We start from the raw sequence: 13,973 nt of genomic DNA, 5'->3' as shown, positions 1-13,973 counted from the left end.
TTCCTCCCAGAGGTGTCTTGTTGGGTTGAGGTCAGGACGCTGTGCAGGCTCTCTCGCCCATGTCTTTATGCACCTTGCTTTGTGCACTGGTGCGCAGTCATGTTGGAACAGGAAGGGGCCATCACTCCAGAGACCATTTCTCCATGCTCTACAGTCCAGTGGTGGTGCTGCATCTGTTGCTTTGCATCGCACCTGCTGATGTAAGGCTCAGCTGCAGCTGCTCGGCTGTAGAAGCTCATTCCATGAAGCTCTCCACGCACTGATCTTGAGCTAATCTGAAGGGCACACAGAGTTTGGAGGACTGTAGCGACTGACTCTGCAGAAAGTTGGTGATCTCTGTGACCTTTCTGTGATTTTACCTGGCCTACAACTTCATGGCTGAGTTGCTATCGTTCCCAATCACTGCCACCTTGTTATAATACCACTATCAGCTGATGTAATTTAATTTGAGGAAATTCCACGACTGGACTTGTTGCACAGGTAGCATCCTATCAAGGTACCACGCTGGAGTTCAGTGAGCTCAGAGCGAGTTGTTATTTCACAAATGCTTGCAGAAGCAGTCTGCATGTCTGGGTGCTTGATTTTATACACCTGTGGTCCTGGAAGTGATTGGAACACCTGGATTCAATGATTTGGATGGATGAGTGAATACTTTTGGCAAGATAGTGTATCAGAATTATTACATAAACTGTTTGAAGTGTGATCAAAAACATTCAAAAGCTTTACTCGATTCATATTTGCCTGATCTCATATTCAGGTTCACGCTCTGGTACAACTCTGGCCTGTTTTCAGCACAGCAGCTCTTTTAGATCTTTCAGATCTTTCATTTGAAGTCCTACAGTGTGTGGAAACAGCGATCCTTCTACCTGAAGGTTTTATTTTATAGCCAAAAAGTTCTTGTGTTTTCGTTCTGCTCTGAATCGGCATGACAGCACCACGGTTCAGATCCTCGGGCACCTCAGGACGTTACAGCTCTTAAACTGGAAATTTCAACTGAAAACTGATCAGTCACAGCCAAACATGCAGCTCTTATCAGTACCGGCGATCCTTCGCTCTCAGTTTGAAACAGAAGCCTCTGAACATGTCTGAGATTCACGGTGAAATCACAGTGCAAGCGCTCAGAACGGGACTTCCTCTAGGGATCTAATAATGTCCGAGAGGACGACGCTGCATGTGCAAACAGCCAAATCTAATCTAACTGGGCCTTTTGGTTTTCACTGGCCTGTTCTTTAAGGTTTTTAAACACACTTGATCGCACACAAGTGTCTCTGTTTTATAATCGAAGAACATTTCAAGACTAGAGCCTGGAACATGTCCGAGCTCTCATTTTTAGCCTAAACCAGTGTTTTTAAAATATTTTGTGCTCAAAAACAAAGCTGACGTTTAAAGACACACCTGTAATCAGATACGCCGTCTGGCATGTTGACAGTTCTTTTGATTGTATCGTCTTGTGGGTTTGGGCTTTGCAGGAAGCTCCATCACATCAGTTATATCAGGCTTCCTGAAGTGTCTGTTTAGCTTGTTTTGCACCACATTAACCAAATTCCCCAGCAGATGATGCACTCAGTCAGAGAGCTGCTGACAATTGCTTTTCTTTTTTTTTTTTTTACACTTTTGTTGAGGTGCTGCATCCTGCTCGTGGGTAGCTGTGATTTCCTCCACATATTAAAGTGGTTCATTTTTCCTACTCATAAATTCAGTTATCCTTTTCATCTCGTTTCTAGCAGAGAATTTCTGTTTCTACAGGTTAAGGACTTTAATATATAACAGAATAACAGGCAATGATAATAGTAAACTAAAGAAAATACAATATATTTTTGTCTAGATTCTATTAATAATGCACGGTTGACACTATTTGGTGGCCTAGAGAACTCAAGGCAGTCGTGTTTTTGTGCGTTTGTTTTCATACTCTGGGCGTCCCTGTAGTCCGGGGCGTCCTCTGGCAGCCTGTGGAGGTAATCTTTGAGCAGCAGCTCATAGCGAGGAATCCTCTGAACCGGCTCCAACATGTGATGCTGCAGAGTCAGGTTCCCACAGCGCTCCTCCCTCTGCACAGAAACATCAAGCACACGTTTGTACACAACAACGTGTGATGATCTTAAACTAATGAGCCAAAACAGGACGCCCTGAGCAGCCTGGAGGCTGCAGACCTCTGAAGGTCCCTGTGGTATCTGGTGCAGAGCCGTCAGCAGCAGATCATTTATGTCCTGTAAAGATTTGGATTATGTACCTGTATCTCCTGAACGATGGTCTTGAACTGAGTCGATCTCTCCATCCAGATGTTCACCAGCTCCATGGCTCGGTCAAAGTTCTTCACGTACTCGCCGTACATCTTCAGGAAGGGGGCCAGCTTCTGTAAGATGTCACCGATCCGCGGGTTTAAGTCCCTGTGGGAACAAAGAGGAAGGGAGTGAGAGGAGCTCCTGAGGAGGAGCAGGAGAAGAGGAAGAGGAGATGGAGGCTCACCACTCCTCCATGCGTTTCTGCAGCGCCGGCAGCAGGAACTGCTGGTGGAAACAGTAGATTGAGCAGATGTTGGAGAAGATCCCCAGAACGACATCACAGGGGAAGGAGGAGCGAGACCGAGCCTCCTCCAGGAGTCTGGCACAGAAAACCTGTGGGAGGAGATGGCTTCAGTCGGGCTGATATTTCTCACAACAGGAAAAAGTTCACACCCGCCAAGCCTGCAGTGGGAATACTGTGGGGTTTCCATGGCAACAGTGACAGCTCAGTGACGTGAAAGTCGGCTAACAGACAAACTGATTCTACCAGGAGGAGATGACCTGCGAGCGACTGACAGCTAGGTAAGCTAAGCCTAGTGTGGTGGGCAGCTCCTCTTCCTATTGGCTCACAGGCTGAGGAGACTCACTCTCGACTCACCTGGTCCAGCAGGTGGAGCTTTGAGACGTAGGCAATCTCTGTGTGCAGCAGCTCATTGGCGATGTTGAAGACCCTCTGCTGGACAGACATCTGGACACAGAGACAGTTAAACGAGTGAGTGCACAGTAAATATTTTCCTCTTTTAAAGGCAAAAACGCCCAAACCTGGAGGCTGGACAGAGACCCAAGTTCAAGTCAGAGAGTTTTCATTCATTCGCATTGTTATTATCATTATTATAACATTAAACGATATAGCTAGGTTTAGGACATAGATATAATAACGATGTTGAATTATTATGGATGGCATCATACAATAAAGACGGTAGCATTACTATGACTGTAATGCTCTAAATACTACTCAACGACCTTGAAACCTATAAACTACTTAGGATACCAAGATTCATACATTCAAATATTTACTTCAAATAAAAGTAGTTTCTTTTTCTGTGTATTTGCAAACAGTGTGACTGCCTTTGATTTCCATTCAGTTGTAAACACCCCAAATCATTTTTAACATATTTAGCACTAATTCAGCCACTTATGATTTATAGATCCCTGCTTACCAATAACAATTCAATTCAGTTTTAAATCACAACAACAGTCACCTCGAGGCGCTTAATAGTGTAATGTAAGGGAACCTACAGTATTACAGAGAAACTCAACAATCAGACGACCCCCAATCAGCAACCACTTTGGCGACAGTGGGAAGGAAAAACTCCCTTTTAACAGGAAGAAACCTCAGGCAGAACCAGGCTCAGGGAGGGGTGGCTATCTGCCGCGACCGGCTGGGGGTTGTTGTGGTAACAGAAAACACAGATATAATAATAGTTACCATAAATATTTGGTGATGATATGAGCCGAACCACATACAGGACATTGTTGTCATTACATCTGTTCTTCCTATTGCGCTTCTAATGGTTCACACCGTTAGTAATTAAATTTGTTCTCATATTTAAATATATTCTCAACTGTAACTAAACTAAAGCAGGTGTGGAAAAAACCACCCATTGGTGGGTTTTTAGTAGCGTAAGTAAGTGAGATCATAACCAGAATTGAATGCATTAGAAATACTTATTATAATAATATAATTTATTATGTTATATTTTCCCGTGTTTTTATATGCATTATATTAATACTTATATTATATTTATATTTTGATCCTGTACTATTACTTTAATAAAGAGTCTAAATGCAGATATTCAACACAAACCAGTGTTTGAAGCCTGCAGCTGCGTCGATCATGTAAAACATCTGTATGAGGACGCGGGCCTGCACAGGAACCTGAAACATAGCCCCGTGTTTTCCAGATCAATCTCCTCTGTGTATTTATTGACCCCTGTCGACCTTTTTAAACTCCCACATGTTGTCCAAGATTCCTATTGGTGGAACAGTTATTTCCATGAAAAGTGAAAGCGTCTGTTCTAAAACCCATCTTTTTGTAACCATTTTCAGTTTCATCCAAAACGAAATTACAGATGTGTAACGGCTCACGAACATCAGCCTGAGGATGTAGACCACATGGTTAGACCACCTGAATCCTCACCTCAGCAGAGTCCTGTCGGTCTGTCTTGGGAGGGGCCAGCACCAGAGTTAGCTCCGCCTCCTCCTCCTCCAGGTCGCTGTCTCCCTCCTCTGAAAACTCCCTCCTCCGCCTCGCACCTGCCCTCGGGTCCCCCTCTTCCCCCTCCCCCTCACCTCCCTCCCCAGCATACGAGGATGAGCTGGAGAGTCTGGGCAAAAGGGCGGGGCTGCACTGATAGGCCACGCCCCCATCATCCACACCCGCGAAGCAGAGCTCCTCGCTGTGCGAGGGAGAGCTGATGCTGTCGATGCCGCTGTCTCGATTGGCCAGCTTGCCGTCCGTCTGCGAGGAGGGGAGGGACAGACGCTCGGAGGGCAACTCTGATTGGTCAAGCAGTGCCGGCTGCAGCTGCTGCTCCCTCATTTCCACGGCAACCACATCATCCTCTACATGTTTCTCTGAGGGGCTGTAACCCGACTCCATGGACAGACGCTTGTGATGGTGATCGTCCCGGCAAGCAGCCGCCAGCTCTTCATCATCATCGTCTTCATCGTCATCGCCATTATTGTCATCTTCCTCATCAGGTAGATCACCCACTCCCCCCTCATCCTCACCCTCAGGCCCACCCTCATCCCCCTGTGTGATGTCGTCGTGGCTCGTGAGCTCACAGGACGGCTCCTCTTCAGGGAGGGGCGGGGCCAGTGATGATGCTGGTGATGAAGGTCGGGAGGATGACAGAGAGGAGGGGGGGTCGGAGAGGCGGGGACACAGCGCCCCACCGGTGATGTCAGGAACCACAATGATCTGTTCCCTGTAAACAAACAAACAATAAACAAACAGAAAAGACTCATATAATGACATCACTCCTCCTTAACCAATCAGAACTCACCGCTCAAACTTCTCGATGAGTGACAAGACACAGGTGGGGGAGGCGGTGCCGTCTGCACGAATAGGTGGAGGTCGGCCTGCCCGAGGGTCCGCTGGGAGGGGTTTGCAGGGGGGTGTAGGTGGGAGGGGCTTTTCTGGTGCTCGGGGGCGCGGCCTGGAAACCCCTGTCTGCTGCTGGAGGTGGGGGGGTTTCGGTGGCACTGTGGAAGGCGGAGTTACAGGTGAGCGATGACCTCATGGATGTGTTAAAAAAAAAAAAAAAAAAAGTGAATCAAATTCTTACCCTGAGGTTTAGGTCCCGGCAGCGGCGGCCTGCTCTTGCTCGGTGGTGTAATTGTGGTAGCTGGCAGCTCCGGCGGCCCCGTGTCATTCACCAGCAGGAGCCCATTCGCAGAGCCACGGCGTTCTGCTAGCTCTGCCCCTCCCTCCAAGGAGGCGGGACCTGATGTGGAAGAGCTTGGCCCCGGGTCAGAGCTCGGCCCCGGGTCAGAGCTCGGCTGCTGCGAAGAGTCGGCATCCAGCGCCCCCAGGTGGCCGCACGGTGAGCAGGACGGCTCCAGAGAGAGGCTCTTAGTCAGCAAGCTGGGACTGGAGGAGGAGGAGGGACCTGAGGAGGAGGGGACAGGTAAAAATATACAAGGGTTTGTGTTAGGTTGTTAGCTAAAAATATTTGTAAAAAAGGGATTTTGGTTAGGCTTTCTGTCTGCAGATCCTGAAGCTTCATCAAACTCTCGGCAGGTTTCCTCTAAATCCAGGAGACATTTTCTCTGCTGCTCTTTGTTTTCAGGAGCTTTTACTTCAGCTGTCCTTCACACACTAACAGCCTTCGTATTCAATCAAAGCCAAAAAACTTTCTTTATTAGATTTGTTAACTTCCAAAGAAGCGAGGAGACGGGACTGACTCAGCCGAATGTGTTTGTGTGTTTCACTTATTTTGCTTTTCACTTTCTTTTTCTGGCTTTTATGTTCCACAACTGTGTCTTTGAACCTTTGATTTTCAGTATTTTAAATGTGGTTTATATTTTTCATAGTATTGTTGGCTCTTGTTTTATAGATCCACATTCCTCAGACGGGGTGTTTTTATTGACTTTTTATATTGTTTTTGTATTCCATTAATTATTCCATAAAGAAAAGAAGTCATAAATACTGGACCGCACTCTTTATAATTTGTGAAATAGGGCACTGGCCTTGGTGGCCCTGCTTGTGCCTTGATGGTTTTATTGCTGTTTTATCAAAGTGTATTTATGACTTCTCTTCTCCAGCCTTTGACGATGACTTGACCTCATGTTTCTTTGTCCTGCAGTTAATTTATTTCATTTTTAGCTTTGTGCACAAACAGATTTATTCTGTTTGTTTGTTCTTGTTTCTGTTTGCTTATTTCATGCAAATCATCTTAATGTTTCTGTGTCAGAGCCAATAGTGACTGCTGCCCTTTAGCAACAGACACATTTCCTGATGGTCAACAGTGAACTTGATTGGCGATAACAAAGGAAACCGATGGGTTGTTCAGGCTTGACTCTCTCCGTGTCGCCATGGTGTGTCCATGCAGCTTTCTCAGGGAAGTGATGCAGTGTCACCCGGCTGTGCATAATAATCGACCAGAAGAAAAAGGAAAAGTGTGTAAAAAAGGATATCCACAGAAATCTATTTGATGTTAAATAATGAGTCCTTAGTAGAAACCAGGTCTACCCAAGGGTTAAGTCTTTTCTAAATACTTACTTTATGTTGTAAAGTAATATTTGGGATATTGAACTAATTACCTCATGCTTTATATAAATTGGTCCAGTTATCCTTACTTCCAGGTCTGAATAGTGAAGCCAGTGTGGATGTGTCTATAGGGAGGCGTATTCTCTGTCTGCAAAAACAAACCCAGTTGTGTTGCCTCTATGAGAAAACGACCCTTCTGCTCTTTTGATTTACGAGCTCACTAAACACTCTCCGGGTGACTTTACAGCCTCAATCGTGAGTTTAAAGTCTTATTAAACAGAACACAATGCTCGTTTTGTAAGTTATGGACCAGTTGAGACTGAAATAGAAGGTCAACAAGTTTTGCTTTAGGGTGGTGCTAACTTGCAATAGTGATTGATTGCAGTGTCGCTTACTTTCTCAGTCACATCCACCCCTTGCTTGTCCCTTCTAGTTTTAAAATGTCATGATGGTGAAATGGTAAAACCTCAGTGACCAGTGGCTGACAGCACAGCTGGTCATGAATTTCATAATTACAAACAGTCTTTAAATTATTCATCATCTTAAAAAACTTGTCTGGCAGGGTTTGGCAGGATGTAGTATAACATAAAGGACTTTCAGCTGCTGCCTGATTAACAAAGAGTCGCCATGGTGGGTAGCTCAGCATGTTTGATTTTGCAGATTTTTATGCCAGATGTCCTTCATGATGCGATCTGAAAAGTTTCATGTTTCCCACCAGGATCGGAGATCGGAGATCTTTTACCGTTTAGGTCACTGTGTAAACCTCTACATTACTATTAAACAGCTGAAATAAAAACATGTTAACAACTCAAAGAAAGCATAAAGATGGACAGCTGCCGTCACTTAAAAGTGAAGCCAGTGGTGAAGCGCCTTAAACCTGCAGTCTATTAAACAGCCACCAGGGGGCGATAGCTGTGGATGGCAGAAGATTTCCGGTCCTATAAAAGTCTGCTGTTAAACAGCTCTTTGCTCTGACCTCAGTCACAAAGTCTATTTATATTAAGTCTATGTTGTACATTTTCATAACGTAAAGAGTCAGAAAGGAGGATCCTCATTGGCTAACAACCTCTGAATGAGAAGCCGTTTCATAGGTTGTTACATCCCGTTTCAAAACACCAAGAAGGCGATGGTGAAAACACTCAGCTCAAGGCTTCATAACAGGACTTCAGAAACCGTTGGGTCACAACGGCTACATCCATCTTTTACACCGTCTATACAGCTGCCAATCACCAGACCAGTGTGGTGCACAGAGATGCTACAGTAGAAACAAGAGAACCAATCAAAGACTTCTACATCTAAAAAGCCTCAAAAATAAGCAAAAACGTGGTCGAGTCCAAACACTGATGGGTACATCTAACATAAGTCTGCTACAACAGGGCGACTAAAGGAAAGTCCAATAGTTTCCAGCAAATATTGAACAGTATTTATGATTGAAATCCCCCCTCCCTAGAGTAAACATCTGTTTTTTTATACAGCCCAAAGTCTAGACTTAGAGATTTGTATGTGGTATGACTGATGCATTCCTGCAGAGCACGTGGGTTTGTTGAGCAATTCCACATTTTTGTTTCCTCCCGGATTTTAAAAAAAAAAAAGGTCTCTAAGATCTCTAAAGTCTCTAAAGCTGAATATTTACCCAATGAATAAATTGTTTAATATTTCAGTGGAGCACGAAATTAAAGTTAGCATACAAAATTAGCCGTTTGAGTGAACAGAGTGGCCTGTGATGGAGATCTACACCCGGCCTGCGGACTTTTAAGATGACGTTACGTTTCTCAGATGAAATCTCTGAAAGCAGAGCAGCAAAATTATGAGTTGCAGGAGCTGTGAGTGTGTGCAGTACACACAGTAATTAAGTTATATACGGCAGGGAGTGTGTGTGCAGATGTGAACGTGATGGGAGGTCATGGGAAAACATCAGCATGCTGATGTGGAGCAGATGGCGTCTCAGTTGTTTAGAAAGCACCGTTAAGAGCAGCAGTCATTAAATCAACAGACTGGAAAAGATTTACTTCAGGCTAAACTGACCACACACACCATTTCCCACAATTCCCTCCAACATCGGCAACAACTTCCTGTTTGAAACGATCCCGATGTTCCGCTCATCGTTGAAGGAGTTCAACAAACCTTTTACGCGATTTTGACCTACAGTCAAAGTCCTTCTAGAAGCAAGCCTCGCCACTTGGCTGCCATTTTGAACACCTCAGGGCACCAATCTGGGCAAATATGTTGAAGCGTTAGCTCAGTTAAGTTAAACTTCAGCGCTCACCTGCACATACAAACTCCACGACCAGCCAAAAAAGTTCATAAGATTTTCTTCTCCTTTTGAAGTTCCTTCAAAACTCTTGGAGCGCTCCGTCTAACGATGCCTCTGCTGCAGTGAATTTCTTTGACTAAGAAGGTTCTAGTTTTGGGGATTTTTTTAAAAGCTGAACTATTTGGCACAATTTGGTCTGTAGGTGTTTCTGTCCTGGTTTCAGTCTCCGGTCGTCTAGGTAGTGGGGCAGCACCTTAGGCGTGGCCACCATGTTTGGATGACGCCTTGGAAGTCACTCTCTGACCTCATGAATCCACGATTTCACCACAGAAATCAAACTTTAATTGGGCCCAGTCGTGGGTTTCAGGTCATACTCAACAAAACATTCAGCCTATTTTATAAATTATGGTCATTCTAAGAGTTAAAACATTATCCAGGATGTGCTAATGACTGATTGGGTAATGACTTTCAGTCACCTAGTACCCTCTCTCTCTCTCAGTTAGCTCCGCCCCTTGCTCATCACATCAAGGTTTAAAACAATAAGAAGACAGAGAAGACTTCAGCTCGAGGCTTCATGAAAAGGTCCTGACTAACCGATTGGTAACATTCTGCTGTCCACCGACGTTCACGCCTTGATTTTGCTCCTCACTCAGACCTGCCAACACCCTCAGTCTTCCCGGGTTTCTTCAGGCTCGTTTCTGCCGCTTTTATCACAGATATTTTTCTTTCAAGGCCATCGGTGAGTGTAGCTCGCCTTCATCCTTACACAAGCCCCTCTTCACCACAATGGACCAGCGCAGCCTTGGCATAGTCACAGTGCAGAGCTCATGCAGATACAAATATAATTGACTTTATTACTGAAATTATTTGTGAACCTTTTGGCTATGGGTCGCTACCCGTGAACATCCTCAGACTGCACTACATTTGGTAATCAGAGTTAAATTCTCAAGGAGTTGAACCTCCAGATTAGTAAACATGCCTTCCCTCCCTCCCTCCCAGCCACCCAATCAATAAAAACAAGCATTGACAGACTCAGCCAGAAGCTGATAGCCAGTATATTGTAATCCATCTCTTTTCTTTCTCTTATCTAATCCAAGTTTGGATCGAGCGTATCCCTGCTGTCATGAGGCAAGACTCAAGATAGGAAAAGGTGTCTACCTTCTTGCATGTCTTTGGACAGTGGGAGGAACCCAGAGTACCTGGAGACAATCCATGCAGTAACGAGGAGAACATGCAAATTCAAAACCCGGACCTTCTTGCTTTGAGGCAACAGTGCTCGCCACCACGCCACCCCCAGTTGCTTAATCCTTGTAAGGGTTTGGTCTGTGAGTTGTGTGTGCAGGTAGGTCAGCTGCTGGAGAAAAGCTTTACAGGTCAGTCTATCATCACTCACAGCTGGTCAGAGACAGGTGGGTCTGTAAGCTGATTAACGGGTTTGTAGGTCATCTTTTTTTCAGCACTGTTGATACTTTTTGACATGTGAACAGTGAGACACAAAATCCTCAGTTCCCATTTTAAATGAAGCTCACGCATCCGTCTGCCGAGTTTCATGTTCTGCTGCGGCGTTCTTTTGAGTTACTCGTGTCGTTGTTTTCATTGGTTGGATTGAACTGATGTATATTTTTACTCTTCAAGCTCCTTCATTTGACTTTGAACATTTACAAATATAGCCCTGTAAAAATCCAAAGGAACATCCACCTCGCCGTGATCATAAAAATCATATCTAAATATATACCCTCCCTGTCTAAAACCAAGTACACCTTTGTTTAGTAACATATTTAGGAAGAGCAGCAGTTTGTTGTCATCTACCCAAATCCTCCATATTCCAAGCCAAGCTTGACACCTTAATAAAACCTTTAACAGCAGAGATGTTTTATAATCCATGTCTGGAGTGATGTTTCAGACCAGAACCCTAAAACAGGGCAAAGCATCCAAAACTGACGTTTTTTTCAGGGATATGGACTCTTTAAAGCTAGATGTGACAATATGGTACGCCGAAGGTTGGCACCTAGTTGCAACACAGGCCAAGAGCGTGGTTGGAAAGTTGTCGGTAGTTGTCTACCAAGCAGAGGTGAAACAGCAAAAGGTACGAAACAAACCGGAAATGGAGGCCATCTTTAATTCAAAGTTTCACTACCGCTCTGTGACAAGTTGGCAACTTCAACACAAACTGCAGGGAATCTGTTAGAGCCAAAACAATCACAAGGAGGTTTTTGGTTAGAGAACTGAAAACTACTTGGTTATAGAAAATAATACCTAATGAGAAGCCAACAGTTTCTTTATAATTATTGGTTAGGACTGAAAGCCCAATGCCATCATCGGTGTAACCTGGTGCATCGCACATCAACCCCACAGGAAACCTTTTGGTTTCTCTGAGATGCCAACAGTGACAAAACTGCAGTATTTGATGTCCTGGGAATGAGAATGGTCTGAAAGCTGATTCCTGCTCATACTTTTGTGCTCGCTGGCTACTCAGCGAGAGAGCGCTGGTGGGAATTCAACAAACAAAGAGACAAGAGAGACAAACTTGGGTGAAGTCCTTCAAAAAGCCAACAGTGTGGAGCCTGACGTCAGTGAGCAACGTGTAGGTGGAGCGATGATTGTATGAAAAGTTGGAACAAGAAAGGGAACAACAGCAGGTGACTACAACGAGGAAGAAACCCATCACAAAATGGCTACAAAAGAAAGACGGTTTTCAGTTTTAACGCAGAAGTTCTTCGTCTATGTCAGACTCCTGTCTCAGCAGCAGGGCGAGCTAGAGGAGCAACAGCAGCACAAAGATAACCTCGAGCAGCCCACGTATTTTTGGCACTGCCCCCTTCAGACAAAATGCAAATACATCATATAGAGGGCGGCCGCAAAGCTCTGCAGCGCACCTACAGACCATCGGCACACAACCAAACAGGAGCCTGGGATCGTACCACCAACCTTCTGATTAGTAGGGAACCCACACCTGAGCAAAGATGGGGGCTCTGGAGGTCAGTGTGGGTTTCAAGTCATCCCTACGAGTCTTATGGTTATTATGGAGACTGGTGAGGCTCTTTAACAGGTTTCGCTTATTGCTGGCAAGGTTTTTTAAAACAAACAAACAATTCAAATGCAAAATCAAGCACATAGATGACTGAAGCTCCATGTAATTTGGGGTGTGGCATAATTTCAAACAGACTAAAGTTTCTAGTCATTTAAGTCAGCGATTCATAGGGATGCTGGATGCCTTGATCACCAGGAAATCACACTCGGATTCAGTCCAGGGCAGTTCTGTCATTCCATAGGTGTTTAATTTGATCGCATCAGAGGCCCTGGGAGTTCTAATATGTGTTGGAAATTGGAATATTCATATTAAATACAACTCTTAAGAGACTCTCTCCAAATGCCTGGACAACTCTAAAAATGTGAAGTGAACTGGGAATGATGGATTCCTTATTAACTCATAGACAGACGATCAAAGACTGCTGTATTCAGGCTGGAGACCTATTGAACCACTCAGCTGTTTATTTAACTTTATTTTGGGGTAATAAAGAGAAAAAATGCATTCTTGAGACTTAACACAAGCTTTCTAAATGATATGAAATGTAAGGAACTCATAGAGGTATCATTTAAAGACTAAATGGATAACAATAATATTGGGGACGTGTCGCACAGAGCTTTAGGAACATTTAATGCTCGACCTGCCCATTCTGCTGAATTCACCTTCATCATTTTACCACTATGAGGCTCAGTGTGTGTGTGTGGAGGGGGTGTGTCCGCGTCTGTCTGCAGAAACAAACCAGCTCAGACAGAAACTCAGATCACACCATCTCCATCCTGCTGTGCAGCCACATCAGCCTGGGATGAACAGCCACATTTAACATCGATGGATCAGGAGCCCATCAATAAATCACACACACACACACACACACACACACACACACCGAGTCTGGCTGTGATGGACTGGCTGTGATGGAGCCTCCTCATTGGTTCCTGTCTGTCTGATGTTTCTGATTCAGTGTGAGTGATGATGGAATAAAGCAGAGAATCGATCAGATGACATGTGTCGGATATCGACACATGAATGAAGCCTGTTTCAGCTGAGCTGAGAGCAGCAGCAGCCTCACATCTGGCAGACGCAGTATCATGCAGCCATACTAGCCTACATTCACTGCAGCGAGATGTCGGTCAGTGTGTGCGCGTGCACGACAGCCGGAGTGAGCGCGCGTATGTCACCCCCAAACACCCTCCCCCACCCCCACCTCCCCCATCATCAGGATTATTCTAGTGATGTAAAAAAAATATTTATCCGAATAAAATAAAGGCAAACGGGACGCGCCGAGCACGGCGAGGCTGCAGCCATGCGTGTGCGCGCGAGCCCGTGCAACGCCTGTCAGCAGGTATATGGAGTGTGTGTGCACGCGGTGCAGATGTATGTGATGCTGCCGGAGACTCACCCCTGGTCAGGCTGCTTCTGTCCATGTACATCGCGCAGCAAAACACAAATCCGGTCATTAAAGAAAATGTTGGTGCGGGGAGAGAGCGGCTCTCCCGGTCCACAGCAGCCGAAGAAACCGGGTCAGAGCCACGCACACGCACGCACATACACACGGGAACCCACCGGACCGGCTCGGACTCACAGACACACCGACAGACCGACGGTCCGGACCGACCGCAGACCTGCAGGCTGCTGCTTCGGGATGGATAAGTAGGTTAGATCCGCTCGGTTTGATTCAGGGGGCTGCCCGGTGTGTGA

The 13,973-nt window shown here is 45.4% G+C and overlaps 1 protein-coding gene and 1 long non-coding RNA gene across 2 annotated transcripts in view; one reads left to right on the top strand and one right to left on the bottom strand.

Annotated features, from left to right (window-relative positions):
- fgd1 (FYVE, RhoGEF and PH domain containing 1) overlaps nt 1-13,973 on the bottom strand; it is a 27,145-nt gene extending 13,172 nt beyond the window's left edge. The window contains exons 1-8 of the mRNA XM_085445067.1: nt 13,675-13,973; nt 5,573-5,896; nt 5,291-5,489; nt 4,423-5,212; nt 2,881-2,970; nt 2,467-2,615; nt 2,231-2,387; nt 1,910-2,048 (exon numbers count right to left, since the gene is read on the bottom strand). Of these exons, the coding sequence (XP_085301193.1) occupies nt 1,910-2,048; nt 2,231-2,387; nt 2,467-2,615; nt 2,881-2,970; nt 4,423-5,212; nt 5,291-5,489; nt 5,573-5,896; nt 13,675-13,822 (1,996 nt within the window). The 5' untranslated portion in view covers nt 13,823-13,973. The remainder of the gene's footprint in view (nt 1-1,909; nt 2,049-2,230; nt 2,388-2,466; nt 2,616-2,880; nt 2,971-4,422; nt 5,213-5,290; nt 5,490-5,572; nt 5,897-13,674) is intronic.
- Nucleotides 2,744-4,668, top strand: LOC146685163 (uncharacterized). Its single transcript, XR_014917338.1, has 3 exons — nt 2,744-2,804; nt 2,890-2,994; nt 4,332-4,668. It is a non-coding gene; the product is annotated as an uncharacterized LOC146685163 (long non-coding RNA).

The sequence above is a fragment of the Copadichromis virginalis genome, linkage group LG20 (assembly GCF_057382275.1).
Source record: "Copadichromis virginalis isolate Kocher_CV1m ecotype Utaka linkage group LG20, C_Virginalis_male_GT1.1, whole genome shotgun sequence".
Classification (NCBI taxonomy): Eukaryota; Metazoa; Chordata; class Actinopteri; order Cichliformes; family Cichlidae; genus Copadichromis; species Copadichromis virginalis.
This window is presented reverse-complemented; position numbering and strand designations above follow the sequence as displayed.